The sequence below is a fragment of the Lissotriton helveticus genome, chromosome 1_1 (assembly GCF_964261635.1).
Source record: "Lissotriton helveticus chromosome 1_1, aLisHel1.1, whole genome shotgun sequence".
Taxonomy (NCBI): domain Eukaryota; kingdom Metazoa; phylum Chordata; class Amphibia; order Caudata; family Salamandridae; genus Lissotriton; species Lissotriton helveticus.
The window spans coordinates 1,011,487,465-1,011,510,574 of NC_136057.1; the positions used below are offsets into that span (position 1 = coordinate 1,011,487,465).

The 23,110-nt window shown below is 43.1% G+C and overlaps 1 protein-coding gene across 15 annotated transcripts in view; it reads right to left on the reverse strand.

The window, feature by feature from the left end:
• Positions 1-23,110, reverse strand: part of IMPDH1 (inosine monophosphate dehydrogenase 1) — a 378,440-nt gene that overhangs the window by 199,598 nt on the left and 155,732 nt on the right. For 8 of the 15 annotated variants that reach the window (XR_013607683.1, XR_013607684.1, XR_013607685.1 and 5 more), the window contains exon 2: positions 1,544-1,642. Coding sequence is in view for 7 of the 15 variants with exons in the window: in XM_078677710.1 (XP_078533836.1) it covers positions 1,544-1,642 (99 nt within the window). In the remaining 8 variants the exon portion in view is untranslated. Of the gene's footprint in view, positions 1-89; positions 271-1,543; positions 1,643-3,030; positions 3,419-23,110 lie in introns of those variants that run through there. The other 7 variants (XR_013607690.1, XM_078677745.1, XR_013607687.1 and 4 more) reach the window with 6 other exon arrangements.

Sequence of the window (23,110 nt, forward strand, 5' to 3'; positions counted from 1 at the left end):
CAGGTCAGGTACACTTTCTGAATGTGTTAAGAAAAATACGGACTTTACATTCGAAATTAGATTAAAGGAAAAGAAACAGATGCACTTGCCAGTCTGGATTTCCCCAAATTCCTGCTTCAATTGGAGCCCAAACACAAGGATCGAGTTCGCCCTCCATTGCATCCAACTAAATAAAGCTTTGCAGCCAGTGGACTAGAACGGGAAATCAAGCTCACACTGGGAAGAAGGTGGAGCCTTGCTATTTAAAGCATGCGGTTAAAGTAAGACAGTTCTAGTTCTCCGCTGACCCACAAATCTGCAGGCCCTTCAGCCACAAATAAGCTCCAGTTATGTTATGCTTGCATAAAACGCCTACATGAAAGATAAAACAGAATGGCGAAACCCGTGATTAATACATTGGCTGCCTTTAGATCTTTTGAGAAGACAAACAATAACTGTATTTATAATACTAATTATCAAACAATCTCTAGACTAATTATCATATGTTATGAGTGGAAACTGAATGCAAAGTGAGTCGAGCATAAATCATCAAAGCCAACTTTTCTACCCTAATTTCAAAGATGCACAAATGAACTGCTGCTCTGCCATGGAAACGTACAGAACCCAGAAATAGCTCATGCACTGCATATCCAGCATTAGAGAAAAATAGCCTACCTAAACCATTCTTAAGTCACTTCGTTATACTGGTCATATTAAGCACCATTCTAACAAACCACTTTATTGTTTTTTCTGTTAAGTTTTACAACTGCAAAGTTATACACAGTTTTCAGAGCCCTACAGAACTCTGACGAAAGGGAGTTTCAGCAGAGCACATTATCAGAATAACTTCCATAACAGACGAAGCGTGACCTTAGTTTCCACTCATCCTTGCACTTTCGAGGGAATTAATGACATGTTAAGTTAGAATAGGGTCTAGTGTCCATTTGTTTACACTCCCTTTAACTGGAAACACTATCTACAAGGGGAAAGACGACTGGAGAGTCGGAGGGGAAGCAAAATTGTATTTTTACAAAGTGCTATCTGACACACTGGCAAGAGACCTCTAACGTGTTACTGATAGCCAGCTCATCAACCACAACTGCATAAGCTAACCTATTCTCATATACGAGGCTAAACAGTGTATACCTTAAATAACATGCTGCTGCTGCGTTTTACAAACTGATAGGCCTGCATGAACTCTCCCCATTCAACACTAGCCCCCAAACCAATATTCAGAAGGGAGATCAACGAGAGTTTTAAATAAGTTTGGAGATGTATATAAATAAAGCCACTCTGTCAGTGAAAGGTCCATAAACAGCTCACTTATGACCACACGAGGTTTAAAACACTAACAAAATAAGGCTGTTACTCATAAGGAAGTAAAGGCTTGAAATAACCTGTCGAACGGTTGGAAGGTAATGCACCCTCACAATTCTTTACAAGTTAAACATCAACATAGAAGAAAGTGGCCACACAATGACAGGACGGTTCTGTGGGTGAAACTCACGGTGGATTAAAATCCACTGAGAAATATAATACAGGGAATACAAAGCATGCTTCTTACTTGTAAGTGAGGCCGTCTGCGATGGCAAATAGCTGTTGGGCAGTAAGACCATCCTCAGGGACGTAGCCCGTTCCGCCGCTGATGAGATAGTCTGCCATACTGCAGAAAAAGGACAAGAGAATTGTATTAGTGGATAAATAAGAGCTGCTGGAATAGGAGGTAAGGGCTGTTGGATGGCATTTACGTGCAGCTTGCTGTATTTATTAGGTCATTTTCAACAAAATTCTTGTCTGCACCTTTCAGCTGGAAACTGAAAACTTTTGACATGGTATGCAAAGGAAAATTTGGACTGGCCTTGAGGAAGAAAGTCAAAATTCAAAAAAGATAACTGCAGTACTTACACACTCTTTTGCATTGGGAATTAAGTTATATCATGATCGCTTTTAAGACCCCAGAGGCTCATTTAATGTGACCATCCCAAGAAACGACCCACAGACCTAATATCTCAAGTGACATTCCAAAGGCATATAGTCCCTAGGTTTGAGGAGCAGTGCTCAAGAGGAAGCATATACATTGGTACCAACAACTAACTCGCAGAAGGTTAACAATAAAGCAAAACGGGCTGTCCAAATACTTTCTTTAGAATTACCAAGAGGAGCATGACTAAGAGACATTCCCCCTCTAACATTACCCTACGGCGTACGAAAATGTAGCTGAAATATTTAAGCCCAGCGAAGACCACGTTCCATTAACAGTACATTCGTTCTTAAAGCAGAGTATCGTACCTTCAGCCCATACTATTCCAGGAGGGTCTGTGCAAGAGAACAACCTCGCCAACATTCCCAGGTGCATGGGTCAGCAAGCTTAACAGGGCGGGCTACAATACAGTATCCCCAAAAATAAAAGGGCAGCCAAATCACAAACGACGCCAGACTTGTCGGAGGCTGCAGGAGCCATCTGGGTTAATCAACTAAGTAATCACTGCGCTCCAACTCCCACGTTGAAAAGTAAGGCTTTTACTACTCGAGTAACGACAACCTTAAATAATATGTGACAGGCAGTAGGTCCAAAGCTCTAGTAGTGACACCCACGCTGCTTTCATGATCTCATCAGGTGGCTGTTACAATGGCCGATGCTGGGCCACTGACACCTCTGCACCCGCACACAGATGGTGTATTAATTTTGAGTAGTGTGGAGCGGTGTTAAAGCAGTGTGAAAACGTATTCAGCAATTCTGTAATGCCACCTGCTTAAACCACCCTCGCTATGCAACCTCTCCGAGCCCCCGTGGTGTCCTGCTGCTACACCAGTTCCCCATGCATCTATCTACACGTGATGCTATGTGATATACGCCTTCACTTTCGCATCCCTTAGGCCTCGGGTGCCCCTGGATCCATCCGCCGTGATCTCAGCCTAGTCTCACTCACGAGGTCTTCACTTCCGTGGGTCCCGAGGTGCCAGGTGACATCCTCAGACCAATGCTCCGAGTTCAACATAAACAGGCTATACCACCACCCCACCGTTCACTGCCGAGGCTCGGCCCCTTACCTCGCTGCTGGTGCTACGGAACTACTGCCGGCGGCGATCACAAGGAGCACAATTTATGCGGTGAATGAAGGCTCCACGAGACCCCAAGTCAGGCGAGTAACGATTGAACGCGCGCCTGCACGCAAAGTGCGACAGGAGGCGGCACAATGGGCCAGCTCACGCACACTGCACATGCGCACTGGGGAACTGAGCAACGTGTGCCTCGACAACAGGCTTGCGCAAGGAACAGACGGGCCTCGAGGATGGCGCATGCGCGCCTGGTGGTCGCACAGTCTCAAGCTGTCTCAGAAGCGATAAGGAAAGAAGCAGTGTCAAGACCCAGACTGTGGTTGACCCCACCCCACGCAGCGTCTGGGAGAAGCAGCCACTATCCACGCTGAGTGGCGGAGCTATGAGCCAACAGCATTCGGTAACTTCAGGCTACGGAGGCAGGGGCGGAACTTCTTGCCTTTCTTAAAAACCCTGCCCTTAATTAAAACATTGCGCGCTAGCATTTCCCTTCTTCACGAGGCACGTGTTCTGGGCAGCCTAATGCTAAACGTTGACGGTGGATGCAATGTGTGCTGAGTGACTTTAAAATGAATCGCTGCTTTGGGCAGACCTGTAATGGGGGCAGGTTTTAAAATGTAGTAGTTTTTTAAACGCTTGAAAAGTGTGACGTCACTACCAGATTTGGCAATAGTATATTTTCGGAACTCTTTAAGTGCAGACTGTTCTATTTATAAAGACACGTTTTTGTTTATATTTGTAGCAGAAAAAATATTTTAAAAAGTGTATACTGTCTTCATATATGCACAACATACATGCCTATGTCTGAACGTGTAACTAATATTGGAAGCATGTATATATGCGTTGGATACAGATTGCATGGGTTTATTCCTTGTAGATATTAAACATTATAATGCTTTTATGTGGTTTTGTTATATATTACTATTTACATAGATTTAAATACGTGGGTAAGTCTGTATACATTTATTTTTTCTTATAGCAACAAGGACAAAATAATTCTTTGTAAACATAAATGTTTGTGTTTTGCAATACATATATATGTACATAATAAAAACATCTTACTTACATAACATAAGTGGAAGAGTGTGTATGTTTCATGCCTCTTTTTTATGAAATCACATATGACACCATATGTAAATCTGATTATAAGAAAGTATTAAATATATGTATATATACAAAAATTCTACATTCTCTCTCTCTCTATATATATATATATATTTATATATATATATATATATAAATAGTGACGTTTATAAGTTTATAAGAAAACTTAAACTTATGAAATATTTTCAACTTAAGAAATCAACATCTATTGTGGGTGACCAATCTGGGAATCCAGGCACTAATCTGCAAGCGTCTGATTCTGAAATGTTAAAAACCTTACATGGTTTGGCTACCAACACAGAGGCAGAGGTACATTCAACTCAGGAAATCCTAAAAGACACTGGGGTTCCATCGGTAAGCCCTGACAGAAGCCCATTAGGCCCTTCATCAACATTTGTGCCAATTACGCCAAAAGATGCCACTGCCTTTTTTCAGTGATATGGTGACAGAAGACTTGAAAAAACTTCACAAGTCTATCAGAAACAAAAACTACAAGATGAAACATACAGAGCTGCAATACTACAATCTAATGCAAAAACTGAAAAAGGGTAAAGATCTGATCATAAATAAGGCAGACAAAGGTGGTAACATTGTCATCTGGGCACATGAGTAATATATGACTGAGGCAATGGTCCACATGAATGACTCTGTATGCTATAAGGAGGCTTCATTTACAGATCTGAATAATGGTGCTCAAGGAACTGTTTCAATGGAAAAGACAAGGCCTTATAAGTAAAAATGAGTTTCTGTATTTGAAAAAAGATCACCCCATCACACCAACCTTGCATTTTATTCCCAAGGTCCACAAACAAATTGTTCCTATTCCGGGTAGACCAATAATGTCTGCCCAAAACAGCCTATTGTAATCCATATCTAAATTTGTTGATTACTATTTACAGGAACACCTGAGCAATCTACCATCATTCTTAAAAGATACTGGGGACTTTCTCAAAAAATTGAACACTGTTAAATGGAATAGTGACTACCTGCTTGTAGTTATGGACATTACGTCCTTGTACACTAGCATAAATCATGACGATGAAATGAACACTGTTGCATACTATTTGGGCAAACGTGGCATTGGACAAATAGAACATAACAAAATGTTGTTAGCCATGATCAAGATTTGCCTTACCAATAACTATTTTTTATCTAACAACAAAGTGTATCAGCAGCTTCGGAGTGTGGCCATGGGGGCGTGCTTTTTTCTCAGCTATGCATGTTTACATGTAGGCTGGTGGGAGAAGCACATCCTCATGGGCTAGCACAGAAGTTGGTTTGACAGACATGTTTGCCATTGGTGGCGCTATATTGATGATGTTTGTTTTATATGAAAATGTTCTAATGCATCAGCTTTAAACTTTGTTGATGTCATCAATAATAATAATTTGAATTTAAAATTCACTGCCACTGTAAGTGGGAAACGATGTCTCAGTGTATGTTGATAAAGAAACATTGCATACCAAACTACACCACAAGGAGACGGCTGGGAACTCGGTTCTCCATGCAACCAGTTTGCATCCTAGACATTTAATCCGCAGTATCCAATATGGGGAATTTCTGCGGATTTGCCGGATTTGTAGCAATGACTCCGACTTAACAGTCTGTCAGGAAGAGGCACTGGTTAGATTTCTAAGCAGGGGCTGTATCAAAAATGACCTTATTCAGGCACGTGATAGAGCCAATGCCTCATTTCAGGAAAGGATTTCAGACAGTATAAGTCCTGGCACTGAGACATCTACTAAAGTCAGTAATTCAGCTAACACACAAACACAATCTCTAAGGCTTGTTACAACCTATTCTAAACAACATAAACAGATAAGACAAATAATGCAGAAAAATTGGCCCATTATAAAGACGGACTTAACACTTTCGCAGTTATTACCTAGTGCACCTGTACTAACTTTTAGAAAGTCTAGGGCCATGCGAGACGATTTGGTAAGAACTAGTCCAGAAGTTAAGATTTTAAGTTCTTGGCTGACACACAAAAATGGGTTTGTGAAATGCAATTCCTGCAGGGCTAGCAAATTCGGAACTAGTACTACTGAATATTGGACTCCCTTTTGAGACACTCCAACTAAAATTGATGGTTTTTATACATGTTGCACTGATTATGCGGTGTATGTATTACGCTGTACTTGCAATTTAAGATATGTTGGCAGCACTAAATTGCAAGTCTACAACCGTACACTGCAACATTTGAGGGCAGTAGTCAACTCGGACCCAAGTTATCCTGTAGCCAGGCATCTTAAGTTAGCCATATTATCAATTTAAAAGATCTGGACTATTTTGTGATAGGGGCGGTTCCTAAAAACATTAGAGGTGGAAACCGTGAGCGCCAGCTCAGACAATTAGAGAGTAGATTCATCCTAGAGGTCGATACAAAAATGCCAAACGGGCTCAACATGGGGGAGGATCTACATAACTTTTTTATAAAATCAGTCCTTTGTCTTCCCTTCACCACCTTGTTAAATGAATATATCTTTCTGCATTCACATAACATCTATGATTTGACATGCTGACTCCATAGCTTTTTTGAATTTGATGTTACTTTTAGGGTTACCCCAGTTAGCGGTTTTCTTCAGAGAGTTCCTTAATGTGGTGATGATTTCAGTTTTTGGGCACTGGTCCAACATCGTTTAATCTTATTTAAATTGATTTTTTATCAATTTTGACATTATGGTTTTCTCTATTTATCATTGGGTAGCTGCTGCTATGACATATCAGTTTTTTTAATCTTTAAAATGGATTCCCGGGGCTCCGGAAACCATTTGTTACTGCTGCTAATCCTTATATTATTTCTGTGTATAAACAGATGTTTGTATTTGCACATTTTGCACCTTATTATTAGATAGCACTTTTTATGGGCAATATTTGCACATGCGTTCGATTTATTTTTGGATCTTTGAAGATACGTCTTTGCACATGTGACATATGTTTACAGATATTTTTCTTCATTTGCACATATTTAAACATGAGGATTTATCAAGTGTTATTTACACCACAGTAGAAATGGTAATTTTTCTTCACGATTTATTATGATGTCTTTTCATGTTTTTATATTATATGTGTGAATTATTATTTATTGTTTTTATCTACAATATTTATTTACATATTTATGTATTTAAATTTCAAAACTCGAATTGTGTGAAGCATATCTGCATATTATCAATGTACATACATGAATAGTATCTTTTTAGTGTCTATGACCATGTGATAGTAAGATTGAGGAGTTGACTCAGGTGCATTGTATTTGCCCGTAACATCTATAGTTGCACTATTTAAGTATCACAAGACTTGTGTCATGTGATCAAGACAGACTGGGTCTGTCGAAACGCGTCATGCTGGGGCACTGGCCATGAGTGACTGGATGCCATCAATCAAATCAATAATAGCACTGAGAAACTTTATTTGAGTACCTTGAGTGGTCCGTACCTGTTATTCATCCCGCTGTTGGCGTATTGCAAGTTTTTTTAAATATATATATATATATATATATATATATATATATATATATATATATATATAGCCAGTGAATGTATAGTTAGACATGACAATCTATGCGTCTCAGGGTATGGATATGAGGTTGTTGTTATACATGTGTTATTGTATATTGAACTATGCTTTTTGTTATAGGCAAGATACTTTAGTACAAGAAAAAAATGTATACTATACCACAAGATACATGTGTATATCAGACCATGTAACTTTTTCTGCCTCTATAAAACTTAGTCCGAGGTCAGCAGATAATTTGTATTTCAGTATTATTAAATCGGTCCAGATTAATATTTAGTTATTTCCATATACAGAAACAGTGGTTAACTCAAGTGTTTAGTTCTTCAATTTTAAGAGAACAACAGAAGAAGGAATCCTTTTTGATTCAAATATCTGTTTTATTTTTAAGCTTCAATAGAAAAGGGGCCAGCACATGTTTCACAACATTTACCTCACTTCATCAGGACCAATACATTATTCTAATTACCATTAGCGTCCCGATTTTTTTTTACCAAAAAGGTTTTTTACTCTCCTTATACAAATTCATACCAATGCAGAAATCATCAATATAAAGGCAGTAGCCTACCCCATTGGATTTGATAAGCGTTTAAGCTGATTGCAACAGCTTGCCTATGTGAGCACTTGTGCAAGAGAAAGATGGTTATTATGCCGTTGTGGATTTAAAAATGGAGATTTATTCAAATGAACACACATTTGCCTTTGAACACTTTACAATTCTAGTGGGATGGGCTAATGCCCTTATACTGATGAATACTGCATTGGTATGATTTCTATATGGAGAGTAAAAAAATTATCCAATTACGTCCTACAGTTTTGTACAACTGATGCCCACCTCCATGGGCTGGTTGGTTACAGCTGACACATACAGAAATATACAAACTGGAGAGGCAGTATAGTAACAGTATGTTCTCCTAGATTGTAGTTTGTCAACTGTACGTAGCATAATTGTAAATATTTTCTTCCCATTTTCGATTCATGATTATTCAACTGCTCAGAAAAAGAATAGTTTTTAAGCTAGTGTCCATAAAAGTTAATTCTTTATATCAGAGGACCTTTTTAAATGTGCTGAATCGACAGCCAACTTGTTTCCCTCTTGAGATAAAAACGCTTTTTCAGGGCTATTGCGATTGGTGCTCTTAGTCCTTTGAGTACGTAATTGGAGTGCACCCTATTCTTTATGAAGAAATTCGGGTGTTGGTACAATCAAGTCACATCAGAGAGGCTCACAAAATTCAACTCTCAGTTCCAATGGCGATTCACTGATATCGTCTGTGTTCACTATGTGTTTAATTATCACAATGACTCCATTTTATTTGATTTCACTGGGGCAGACCTGGTATTAGGCAAATTGTCCATTCTATAAAATAAAATACCTAGTGAGTTATGCTCCTTCTCCATCTGCCTACAGTCAAAATAGAATGATGCCTTATACGTTGACTGGCTTTTTCCAGTCAAGGCCTTAAATGGGACTTGTGAGGGAGAGGATGCTACTCATACCCTTAAATCATCCTGTGCTGAACTTTCCATGGACCAACAAAGGCCCGATGCAACCTGGGACTTGGAGGAAGGACGTTCATTCTCCCCGTATGATGTTTCCCCACACCGCGAACCAGTCAACACCCCGGAAGTGGGCGGAGTTAACATAGGAAGTGGAAGCGCCAGTCCAATGAAAAGAGGAGACCCCAGGAAGCAGTTGTCTTTGACCAGCGAAGCGGACGAAGGAGTGGAGAGAAGAGACGCCGAAGACCGAAGGAAACCGGAGGAGGACAACGCAGGACTCCAGGAGTGCACGGGACCTAAAGTCGGTCAAGAAGCAGACGAGGATACTGAGGAGCAGTGGGCGGAGGATTGGTGGTGTCTGCCGGAGGAGGCTGGAGAGCGGCCCCAACACAGAGGAGAGTTGCGGCGGAGCCGGTGAGTGGTGACACCACCTCGAATTCGGGAGAGGGTAGCGGGAGGCGGGTGGAGTGTTGAGAAGAGGGTAGGTGGGTTAATACATGGTCGCTTGTGCTGTCCTGCATATTGAAGGCCTTACCTTGCAGTCACATATATATTGTGAATGCTTCACCTTGCCGCATGTGAAATACGATACTGCCTAGCATAAATTCACAGAGCACCATTGTTTTCAGTTTCTTTCCCCTTCTTGGTTTCCCCACCTCTTTTCCAGCCCTAATTGCGACACGTACCATCGCCGCATTATTACTAGGTAGGGGTTATTTTCTTTATCTTTTTCCTCGTGGTTTATTCCGTTGAACCATTCTTTACTGGGCACTTTTTTCCCGACCGTCCTTACCCTCACTTCCAGGTGTGGTGACTGGTAGAGTGTTAAACACCTTACAGCAGAGTGTCTGACGGCTCTATTTTATCTCTCCTTCTATGAGCCTCCGGGGTGACCCAGCCAAGAGCGAAGAGGAGCCAGAAACATCGTCAACAACAAATCCCTTCGGCTCACAAATCTGTGCTTCTGGAGACGACCAGGAAGAGAGACACTCTGTATCAGAGAATAACTTGTTTACTGCTAATAAACCAAGCCCTTTTGGAAAATATATACAGCCTCCTCGCCTGTTTATCAAGCCCGCCCTCCCACAGGACTTGAGAAGGACCACAACGCTAATAGTGCTTTTCTGGTGAGATCAGTTAGTTCACAGTTTGATTGAAGCGCAAGGCATTCAGTATCAAGTCTTTTCATCTTAATTTTCTGTGTAAAGTGTTTGGCTAGGTCATTGAAGTTAGGAACCTTAGGTGGAAGAGTCATGTCTTCAGGTGACTGTACATGTATGATTTTTAAATGCTCTATAATCCTTCTGCAATTAGAGGCAACACATTATGACTTCGACTGCTTAAGTGGGTTTATGTACGTTTTTCTTTCCTTACTTAGAGATGCGAGTTTGGAGGGAGAAGAGAATTTTTCTATCTACTTACATGGGCAAATAATGTCGTTCTCTTACTGGTAATCTCTTTATTGAACAGCTGAGACTACTTTCTTGGGATATTTAAACGTCACCATCACTGCGCTGTTAACTTGGAGCACCTATGTGTCATTTGTACAGTTGCATTTATTTCAACGGAGACATCGTCAATGTAGATATATGCTTATTACATGAATGTATATATTTGTATATGTTCAACAATTTAACAATTGGTCCAGCTCGTTAGATATGCAAGCCATCCCCACTACAATAGAAAAGGAGCTACGTCCTTACTCAGTGACACGTGTTCAGGCTCCTGGACTGCAGAGTGCTGAGAAGTGAAAGATGTAGAGGGAGGGGAAATCAGGGTTAAAGTATTACTATAGTGATCAGATGGGGAAAAAAACAGATCTTGTTTTTGGCCACGGAGTACACATTTTATGTGTGTGAGAGAAGATAATATTGCTCTTCAAATGCTACCTATCTATGCCTTACTGAAATGTAAGAATGCTGTCTTAAAAAACTGTCGGCTTAGCAATGCTTGTATAAGTTCACCTGTGTGGACACTCCTAAAACAAAAGCTTGTTTTGAAAATACGATTACAGGTGTAACTTTTTAGAACCTTGGTGGGAGCACATTTGTACAAAGTGGTCTCAACAGCCTAAATAAGATGTAAAGGTAGACAAATGGGATTCCAGTTTCCAACTGGTAGTCATCATAAAACTACAAGATTGACTGCAGTAAAAAACATTGCATATGCCCCATTTATATTTAATGTTAGTGTTCATGACCCTCACAATTGCAGATTTTAGCTGCACTCTGCAATTATGTCTGTTTATACTTTACATTTCCTGTGATGGCCCCCAAAGTGTCAAGTTCAAAACTTTGGGACACCGAGACAAATCGTGTTTTTGGCAAATTAAGCACATCTTTTACATCTCTGAATGTTGTTAGTACCTTCTCATTCTCGACTTGGCAGAGAACAGCTAAATCAAAAATGTTGAAAAGGATGAGAGAGTGGTCTGACCAGCCAATTTGTATGACACTATCACTGATGTAGCCTGTTAAGAAATCATTAGGTCGAGAATAGTAACTTTGTTGTTCTTGAGAAAGTTGCAGTGTTGTGTTGGTCATCATTCACTTAAAGGAAATAAGTAAATTGTTGTGAGTGCCAGTTTGTCCCAAGGGAGGTTGAAATCTCTATTTAAAAAAATTGCTTTAAGGTTAACAGTAGTTGAGTTGTCATGAAGTCTATAAATTATGGAAAAAATGTATTCCTCCAAGAGTGTGATACACTGTGTATTTTAGCTTTATAGGGTGTTGCAGTACAAAAGTAAACAGTAAAAGATTGGAAGTTCATAACTGAGAGGGTATTTATCAGTTTGCAGGATAATGATTCTTTACAAATAATGCACACCCTACCACCTGTTTTAACAGTTCTGTATAGGTGGATTATCTTGTAGCTGCGTAGAAGAGCAGAACCCAACACACTGAACCACATGCTATGGAATGAGCTACAGGAACATGACTCATCGCCGGCAAGGGCCTACCTACAGAATCACTTGAATTCTCAGGTCTCACACAACCATGGGATACTCCCACGAGCCAACATGTATTGAAGCGGATGGCCTGGAAGGCCCTAAAAATCTGCTATGTTATAGATGATAAGGCCTTGTTATCAAACAGAACGCACAGTTGGATAATGTTAAACAACTACAAAAACCTTGCCTCCTCCCCCCAAATATTTTGGCACTGGATACTGCAGTTTTTAAGAATAATGGCTAGGCTGACTACCTACAAGAGATCACCTTCCCCCTGGCAACGAGATAATCTCCCCGACACCTGTCATCTATGCTGAGTTGGGAAGGAAGATCTCCTCCACCTAGTCGGCACTTGCAAAATAGGATAGGGTGAAAGGAGTCAGCTACTGAAAAGAGCCTTCCACCAAAGGGTAAAAATCATAAGAAGGCATGCAGTTCTGGCTTGTTTTAACCCAGGGGATACCCAGCTGAATTGCTGTTTGTCAAATTTTTGTTGAAGGCGGAAAAAAGGCTGCATCGTAACACGTCAGGCTTGCTGAGACAAACACAATTGAAGGATTACAACTGAGCTACCCTTTTTAAAGCCCTTAACTAATGTAACTTAATATAATACTGATGTGCCTCTTGCACTTTACCTCACTGTACTATTTAGGAAATACTGACCTTCACGTGGGACCAATGAGACTGATGTGGACCATGGAATTTCATATCAGTTTTAATATTACTTATTAATGTCAATTTTAAATCTGTTTTGCACACAGGTTTTTATTGTGGTTCTTACTATTGATTTGACTAAAGTTTTAAAGTTGTCACTTGGCAATTTCAAACAAGATTTAGAACCTAACCTAAGTCTATTTTAAAGCAACAACATTGTAATATGTGTTTTAATATTATAATTTATCGTAATGGTTTTAAATAACCCAGCAACCCCTTAAAGAATGAATCAGAAATGATCTGCAGAGTTACAAAGTAGCATTGCAAACTCGTTCACAGACAAGCAAGCCGAAGCCAGAGAGGCAAAGTCCATCAAGGACAGCTCTGATTCCAAACTACTGTGGCAATATCTTTGACGAAATCAATGCCGGGGCTCTTCAGTGCATAAATGTATCAGTCCATTTAAGCAGCGGGATCGCCTGCGAACAAGTTTGCAATGATACTTTACAACTGTGCAGATAATGTTTGATTCATTCATTACAGTGCTCTCAACCCTTTGATTCACTAATCTGTACAGATTAATTCTATGCTTGTGAGTGGACCCAGTCCTTCGATTCTGGCCCATTTTTCTTGTATAGTCTATCTTCTTTGAATCAAAGAATGAGGTTTCTTTAGTGAGAAGATACAATTTGGTATGAATCATTGTGTTCCTTAGCTGTTTGATATTGGCCATTAGGTTGCTCCTGTCTTATTTGTTTACCCTATCCTGAAGAAGACCGCTATTAAGGTTAAGACTGGCTCCTTCCCTCCCACTTAATGTCGAAACGTTGACATGTGCTTAACTGCCTGGATTGTTTAATTTTGCCACAGAGAAGGAATGATGATTGAACACAATGACCTCCTTTGAGTGGATATATATATTGAGTGTATGAAATATTTACAAACAGGCACTGTTGAAATACATTTGTAAATGTTATAAGTCTTTCCCTTTCTATTCTTTTCTATTTTTGATGCACAAGCACATTTTTATGGTTCCAGGAGCAATCATTGTATGTAAATAGTAGATGTTTAGCATCAATATAAATTGAATTTCATGTTTTGGAATAATACTGCGTCTGGTGTGATGATGTTTTTTAAAACGTATATGCTCGCTCCCTGTTATTGTGTATTCACTCAATAATTGATTCAGGATAGTCAAATTGAATTGTTCTATCCTTGCTGTCCGTCCTTCAGATTGTTGTGGGTTACCCTAGTATTTTGTAATAGTTAATATAAACAAAGGCTTACTGCAGAGAAGGAGTTTCTACAAGAAAGAGCATCTACTTTATAAGCCCCTGTTAAAGGGTTTTAAGAAATGAGTGGATTTCACCAGAGCCTCAATTCTTTCCCCAGCTATGTGAGACCGCAAAAGTATTGCCTCCAAACCGCGCAACTCAATTCTTTTATGGGTGAGATTCTTTGAGGGATTCTTCATGTGCCATTACACAGATGACAGCCACACTAAAACTACTAATACAGTAGGTAATCTGGGACACAGAGGAATATGTTGCATGGATATCTGCTTAATCAGGGCATAAAACTGCAGAGGTGCAAGTCTGAACTGCGGTGTCTCAACATAAAAATTAAGGTATGACAAAAGAGTAGAGGAATGGTTGTGAAATATATTAGGAGAATAGAATGTTGAGGGTTTCTGCGAAGCTCCAAGTAATCGTTAAAAAATAAACAAAAGTAACATTTTCTCAATGTAGAAAGTGTGAGAAGCATAGTGTCAAAATTCACAGATTTCTCAAGATCATCTGTTACAGAGGCATCAGGTCGCATTGTACTCCCCTTCTTTTTGATAAGTTGCAGTGTTAAAGGGTGTTGAACTAAATAAACACTTCAACATTTCAGGGGTATGTCTGTCTGTGCTTTGAGCTCTGTTGGTCCCAGGTGTAACTCAACAGACTCTGCCTTACTGGAGTGGAGTCCAGAAACCTGGCTACAAACGAGAAAATGTATTTGTTAGAGGGGATTAATTTCCCATGCAGCCCCCCTGACCATGTGCCTAAGTGCATGTTTGTAAAGATTTCATTCTAAATGGGATCCTTGAAAGTAACAAAGAACCTCTACTGATACCCTACTGCACGAAGAGTGTACATTCCACTTCTATTAAATGGAATATTTTACGTGGTAAATTTATAAGACCTAAATGTACTGTTCTGAAGCTCAAGATTTTTAATTTAAAGGAAAATGCGTATATAATACAACCCTTTATTTCTTTTCAAAAGTTGAACTATGTGGGTATTTAGCAGGTGTACAGAAACATTTAGTAGTGTAGAGTGAAAAATGCACCCATTGTCCATTGATAATAATTTAGGCCTATTCATAAAGGTACATCTACATGTGAGTAAGCCTACCCATGTAAATTTACTCTTACACTTTGTGGTAAATTTATTAATTTTGGCTATTCACGATTTACGAGTGTAAATTTACTAGACTTCCATGTCTTCACCCCAGGGACATCTTAAGGATGTGGAGGGCCTAAGATGTAGGGTTTCTGGGACCCACAGTAAGAGGGAAGGAACTATCAGTGTAATTTTTATCACATATGTCGCTGTTGCACACCGTACAAGAATATTAGAAAGTGTGCCTGCTCCTATGCAGGTTAACGTTAATCTGTGCCGCAGTGGGAGTACTGCCAAGCAGGGCTATATAGTGCACCAAAAGATAAACATGGGTTACACGTTTGGTGCACACTGGACTACTCTTGCAAGGCTAATAAAAAGAGAACAATTTGCTGGATATAAACACCTGCTGTTTGCAGCACTTTGAAAGGAAAACATGGATCATAAATCCTATATAAATCCTACTTTCTTAGTGCTGATGTGAGGAACAAGTGGAGAATCCATAATTTAGTCCAGTCAAAGTAAGGGTTTCAAGAGAAGAGCTTGAGAGACACACTTACATTTTCCAGGGACCTAACATTTCACAAGTGGCCATGTGAAGAATTCATTCAAATACATTCAGTCCATTGCTATAAATGTAAAATTGTATTTTAGAATTAAAGATTAACATACATTTATATTGCATCAGGTGTACATAGAGAAAAGTGAATTTTTGAAAGAAAGAAGGTTATATCTTACTCTCTATGTCGTGAGAGGAAAGGGTTGTCGCCATCAAAGAGGGACATGTTGCAACCTTTATCAAGGCGAAGTCTCAAGGTCAAGTTCCCACCAGGAAGGTAGCTATCACTGGTGCTGCCCGCGCCGTAGGACCTGGGCCCATGAGTGGGATGGGAACACAGACATCCCTGCACCAGTGCGGTTATTACAGTAGCCTTTTTCACAGATGTTTTATTAAACACGGAACCTTCTTGTTTACTGTTAAGGCAAGTGTGTGTGGTAGGGCAGAGTACAGGTTAAGAGGAAAATGAAGAAGAGACCGAGGAAAGCAGTGAAAAGAAGATGGAGAAAAATAGGAAGGAGAGAAAAAAAATGACAGAATGTGAGAAGGGGCAAATGAAAAAGAAAGAGGAAATAGATAAGGAAGAGCATAAGGGCAAGGAAATAGAAATGAGCAATAAATAAGGATGTCACGGAGAAAAGGGAGCAAGGCCATAAGAATATGAGCGAGATACAGAACATGTGGAACAGAGAGACATAAGTAGGGGATAGCGAACAGAGTAATGTGAAGAGAGGCGAGAGGGGGAAAAAAAGACGGAGGAGAAAAGGAGACAGAATTAGGAACTCGAGCGCCCACAGCCATCATTAGGCCAGCAGAAGCAATAACACCGGTGCATGGGTGCTTGAGGGGCCACAGTGCTGAGTTGTACTTTTTAGGTCTCGCCTAGACGAAAGCAAAAGCGAAAGCTTTTGCTGTCTAGGGAGACAACTTATGTTGCCGCTTTCTGGGGAATGAAGGGGAATGTGGACAGCAGACTGTTTCGAATTTCTTCTGCTGGAGATTAGACCTCGTGAGCGCGCCTTGACTGTATCTAATGCGTGTGTGGTTTTTTTTTTTAACGTGGGCCGGGCGCTTGCTTCAGTCAGTTTCACTTTGAAGTGCAGGCGTCAATGCGTCTGGTAGTTCTTTATGTGGAGTGCCTTTTGACCTCGTGAGCGCGCTTTGCCTGCATCTAATGTGCACACACACGTACACATACAGAGACATTCCCCCCCGCCCTTCCGCATACACAGAAGCGCCCCCGGCCGCCGCATACATGCAGAGACATCTCCCCCCCCGCCCCCGCCGCAGCTCTCCCCCCCCTCCCCCGCCGCAGCTCTCCCCCCCTCCCCCGCCCCCGCCCCCGCCGCAGCTCTCCCCCCCTCCCCCGCCCCCGCCGCAGCTCTCCCCCCCCTCCCCCGCCCCCGCCGCAGCTCTCCCCCCCTCCCCCGCCCCCGCCGCAGCTCTCCCCCCACCTGACAACACTTACCGGCTCCGGGCTCTGCTGGCGGGGGCTACACGAGAGCTCCCGCTCCTCGGGGCTCTTTCCGCAGCACTTCTCTTTGCTCCTGGTGTGACTCCTCGGCTCTGCAGCTCTTCTCCGGGGCCGCGGGACAAAAGCTACTCCTCTGCGCAGGCGGCTCCGGGGCACTCCGCAGCTCACGGGAGCCCCGGGCCGCGGGAAGACTTTTCCTCTCCTTTCTCGGGTGCTCGAGGAGGCGGGACTTCCGGCCGGGCCGCGATGCAATTGGCTGTCCGGCCGGGCGTTTTCTTCATTTGTCTCTTCCTTTTTAATTTGCTTCTCTTCCCGTGTTAAACGCATTGTTTTGCTTGTTTTGTTCTTGGGATGATAAATATGCATGTGTTTTGATGCATGTCCGCATACACATCACGTTGTGGTCTTCAGGATCATGATGCATAAGCAGGTAAACATGAACATGTTATTTTTTTTTATATTTGGGGTGATGCTGCGAAGTATCAGGTATATCAGTGCCTGTGATGTTCGGCTGACGAAGCGCTGCCATATTGCCGTGCTTCCCACACTGAGTGCGCAGTGCGGGCTCTGACAAGTCCCAAGTAGGGGGTGCGAGGCAGCTAGTGAGTACGTGAAGCGGCACCAGAGACTTGGGAAGGCGGGCGGTGTGGGGAATAGGCCATGGGCCCTACCGCGGCTCCTTTTCTGATGTGGGCGATTGCCCTTCAATTAGTAAAACTGAAATCATCTTGAAATAGCTGTTCTTTTAGAAGAGAGATTTTTGCATGGCCAAACCATCTATTTATTACTGTTTCTTCTACAAAAACCGTGTCTCTCTCTTCTGCGTGTGTCCCAGAGCCATATGGTTGTTTATTTAATATTGCCAGAACAACTGGCAAAAGCAGCTCCGCGCTTGCAACCTGTGACTGCTTTGAGGAGGAGAACTGACTACATTATTGCGGACCCTGACCTAACTACCGGTCTCCTCTCCTCGTAAGAGTACCCCCCAACGAACGGTGCAGCCATTAGCCAAGGTAGGCTCTCCTGAGGCCCAACATTACTCCCCCCCCCATTGTAGCACTGCCAGGTGCCAGGCACCCAACATACAATCTTCCTTGCTCCCTGCCGTGAACGGGGGGAAGGGGACAGCCTCCTTTCCACTATTCACGGCGCAATTAGCCTCCTGTAAACTTCTCATTGCCGCACCGCCAGACACTCACATCTATGCACACTCCGCCAGCCGGGTGTGCCCACAAGCGGGCCACCCACTGTTCGTTCCACACCGCCGGACTGGTACATCTTATCTCCGGCGTGCCACACTTGTATGTTACACTCCTGCTATTGTAGGGATGGCGCCAATCCATAATTACTGAGTGCCGCACCCTGTAGCGCCTGGCGTCACAACTCCCCCCTACCCCACCAGATGTGAGGGAGCCCACTCAGCATAGAAGGCCCCACCCCTTTCTCCTTATCTTAAAATCCTCCTCCTGGGCAGCCTCGCTCCCCCCTTAACCTTGTAATTAGACCCTTTATTGTCTCTTCTTTAAGTTGCTGAAATGAGGGCCCCTTGCCCCTACCTTCCCCCCACCCCTTTGCTCCCACCCTCCCCCCACCCTCTTGCTCCCACTTTTGTCTCACTCTAACCTGACTCTGGTATTGTGCGTTTTTACATGAGCCCCGTTGCTACACACCAGGACAAAGTCAATTTTTAAAAATTTTCTTTGGTACTCCGGGAAGTTTAAACAATCTGCCCTAGATCACAGAAGGTTGATCATGGCGAAATCCGACCCTTATTCGTACCCCCCACCCCGGCTTCAAAATCAGCAACTTTGAGCACAAGGCCCTGTTCCGTACCCCTTGGTCCTCAATATTGCCTACTGTTGACTCCCTTAATAACCTTGTGCTCCTAACCCCCATTTAGTAATCTGCCAAACCGAGCATCCAGCAGCCCAAGCAACCGTTCCCCTTCACAAGCGTTATCCCTGCACCCAAGCCTTTTGTACCCAGACGTCCCTACACACCCCACCTGCTGTCCATTGAACATTACTGTCGTACACCTAATCTGTCACAAATTGTAACATGTTAGTGGCCTGAGCCCCGCATCCCTCCATCGCCTCTGCAATAGTATAGGGCACCCAGACAGTTTCGGAACTACACGTACAAAGATCAGATTAACTGCCCCTTCACCACACCCACCAGTACCTTTAACTTTGGACAGATGTAACAAAGAACTATTGTGAATGGTTATTTTTTCCAATAAGAATTTCGTGCAGGGAGTGTCACAAAGTAACAATAACAGAAAAAGTAATACAGAGGACAGGGTTTTAAGTACAATGAAAAATGTGGGTGTTAGGGTTCTCTAAAGAGCCGTAGCCGAAAAGCGTGTCTTTTACAAGTAGGTGTAAAATATGAACTAAAAACACTTTTGATGCAGCATATAACCACACTGGTGTTTAGGTGCCTCTGTGTTTTCGTTAATCCTTCCAAATATATGGCACACAAGGATATCATGCCACTGTTGGCTTTACCAATTCTTGTTAGCACTGAATTGTGTTCAATATCGAGGTCTTCCCCTTCATTTCCTTCTGCTAGTCTCTCTACGTATGTCACCTACGCCCTTTTTTGTCCACCACAATGGTGTAAAACAAACAGTTGAACCCCCAGACCCCGTAGAATGTGATGGGACCCCCAGGTTTTCCTTACCTCACAGATATCCATTGGCCTTGGCCTGAATGAGGGCCCTGAAAAGTTGGGCGCGTACTCCATGGCACCCCACCCCCATCTGCAAGGGCATCTATTATGCTACTGTTCCACAAATCTTTTCCTGCATTTCTTCTATCTACACGGCTCATCCTTCACCTCTTCCTCTATCACAGTATTTTCGCTCAGTTTTCTGGACATACTTTCTTTTATCTACTCCACTTCACCATCCTCTCTCATTCCTTCTCCCACATATCCACAAAAGCTGCACAGTCCTTTCCTTTGGCCCTATCAATATTTCGCAAGCTGTTTTCCTCCTTCATACACTTCTGGACAGAATCTTAATTACCAGTACCCTGTGCTCTCTGCAGAGAGGCCAAGGACTGGATGAACATGTTGTCTGAACATCATTATGACTAGGGCTCCCGGTTTTATGGTATTTTTTTTCATTTACATTTCCGTCTGTATTTATCCATGTTTTTTTGCACTAATTTTATCTGTATTTATCCATATTTATTTGGGGTTTTCTGAAGAAATGAAGCTGACATTAGTATATTTCCACATTTATTTAACCGATAAATATGCACTCATGCTTGAATGCCTGCCAAGTTTTAATGCTGTGAACATCCATAGAAGATAACTCAATGCACTTATACAACAAGCATTTGCAATGCAATAAGTCTCGCATTTGCGATAGTTTAAGCTAATGGCATTGTAAACGACAATGCCTTTTATTTATGTTTTTAAAACCAACACTTAAATTAAAGCCATTGTCATTTACAATGCCAACACCTCAAACTCTCACAAATGCGAGACCTATTGCATTGCAAATGCTTGTTATTTGAATGCTGCCTTGATTGGTGAGCAGGATCACGGGACCCAATTTTCTCTCTTGCATTAGGGCCTGTGACATCCAGGCTACGACCCTGGCTCCCACGCGTATTTATGGTTTTTTTAAGTGAAACATTTGACATGACATCCTCTGCTCTCGTGTCTTTCTGGTTCTGATGGGCGTAACACATTGATCCCACACGCACGAACACGAGGGCCTGCCTCGTGCTTCCACAACTTGCCGCATTTAAAAAAAACTTTTGAATATCTTTGTTCTTGTCATGGGTCAGAGGAAGCCAGGTCACTTCTCTGTTCATATGTAAAATAAACAAATGGAGACTGGCTTCGCCTACAATTTTCTCACATGATGGGGAGACACGGCCTCCTTTTCTTAAAAGCACAGGTCGGTTTTCTTTTAATTTCACTTCTATCATGATAATCTTTTATGTCGCACAGCTGTGACTCTTGTCAGTTTAATTTTGGTAAACATCAAGTTTTGTTTTTGTACATTCTTTGAAGCAACGTCTACAAATTTATTGATGTGAAGGGGGTTAAAGAAAATTCAGGAACTTTGTACTAAGGCATAAAATTGCGGGTCAAAGGGAAGCCAGAGACTATATGATGTGTAAATCCACGAGTGACCTGTTGGGAGAAAATGAAAGGCGCTGTAGAGCTCTACACCTGAGAGCAACAGCACTGCCGCCTCCCATCAGTTTGAGATTGCATTCGCAATTCTCACACTTTCAAACCACTCACATAAAATAAAGCTGGTGAGAATGCCGCTGGCAGCGCGACACGAAGGGGAGCATGGGCGGGACAGCGCCCTAGTCCCACACGTCTGGCGAGCGGAGCCTGCAGCGTGCCCCCCCCGGCCAACAGCCAATGGGGAGGGCTCTCCTGGGGATGGGGGAGGCGCTTCCGGGGGATATGTCCAGGCCCAGCAACTAGGCTCGGCCTTTCTTCCCGCGCCTAGTCCTAGGCTGCTCTGCGCTGTATAGGCTCTGCGCTGATGCCTGGTTCCCTAGGCCCGATCGTCGTGCGACTGCCTGCCTCGCTGCGTCTTCCGGGTAAGGGCCGATGCTCTCGCCCCCCTCCCAGCCCCGTCCCTGGTTAAGCCAGGTTGCACAGGGGCCCTGTGGCTCGATGCCATGGAGGGGGGGAAGAGGTGGCATCCCTCGCCACAGCTTCATACTGCGTGATTCAGTTGTGGCATATTCTTCGGGGTCCTAGTCGCGTGCAGGCGGGGCAACAGGAGCGGTTGCGAGGGATCTGGGGGGGTTTGCTCCCGCCACGTTTGGCGCCCCCTCCGCCCTCTTGGCTATCAGTTTGCGGCCCTGCGCGTCACCCAGAATAGTGTGTAGCGTTATGCCTGGGCCACTGCAGCTGAACTCCGGCGGAAGCAGGAGTAGCTGGTAGCGCGATGCTAGGGCTGCCGTAGGTACGTCGATAGTTGAACAAAAAGACAATTCAAGTGGATTAGCCCGATGCTAGGGCTGCCGTAGCCTAAACTCTGGCGGATGCAGTCGAGCGGCTCACCTGGGATTGTGCGGGTTATATCCCTTGCCAGACCACGGTTTTGCCCATAGCCGTCGATAGTTGAACAAAAGATATTGAAGTGGATTACCATAGGGGCCCGACCCTGTTGCCACGTGGCAACCGGTGGTTGCAAGACACGGGCGTTCTTACATGGCTTGCCCGGGCGCGCGTTGAGAGTGGCTTGGCCTGGTTGTTGCATGATCGGCCCCACAGCCGAGGTCTGCGATCGGGACGTCGAGTTGGTTGGGCTCCCGCCTTTGTTCGGCAAATCGAGTTGGTTTGGCTCCTGCCTTTGTTCGGCAAATTGGCCTCCCGTGTCCAGGACTGGGGAGCTCCTCCAGCCCCGCAGTATTGGGCTGGCGGGGGAGTGGCCTCTTACATGAGCCATGGTGCCGCAGTATTAACAAAGGCACCCACAACACCCCTAGTGCGGCTGTAGAATAACCTGCACTGCTGTACAGAGCAGGCCCATGTAATATCACCAATGAAGATATGATTGATATGTGAAAAGGTGTTGGAATATGCCTAAGTATTTGAGCAACCAGGAGCATGAAAACATGCGTTGCTCGAGATTGGAAGAGGGTGTAGCCTAACGACGTGAGCGGCTGACTTCAGAGCCAATGAGTACGAGGTTTAAGTATGTGATGGGGGGCATGTCCCGTGATCTCCCATTGCCCTCAGTTCAACATAGTGAATGTCTTAAGACCCTCACGAGTGGTTGCCGCACCGACGCATATGTGATTTATTATAAGCAAATTATGTAATGACGTGACGGGAAGTTCGGTTCCCAATTGCTACACCCCCCTTTTCAGATCGGAATTACCATTTCCCTTTGCGGTATGGTCTGTCCGAGGGTAAATAATCACCCGGAAAGTGGGGGC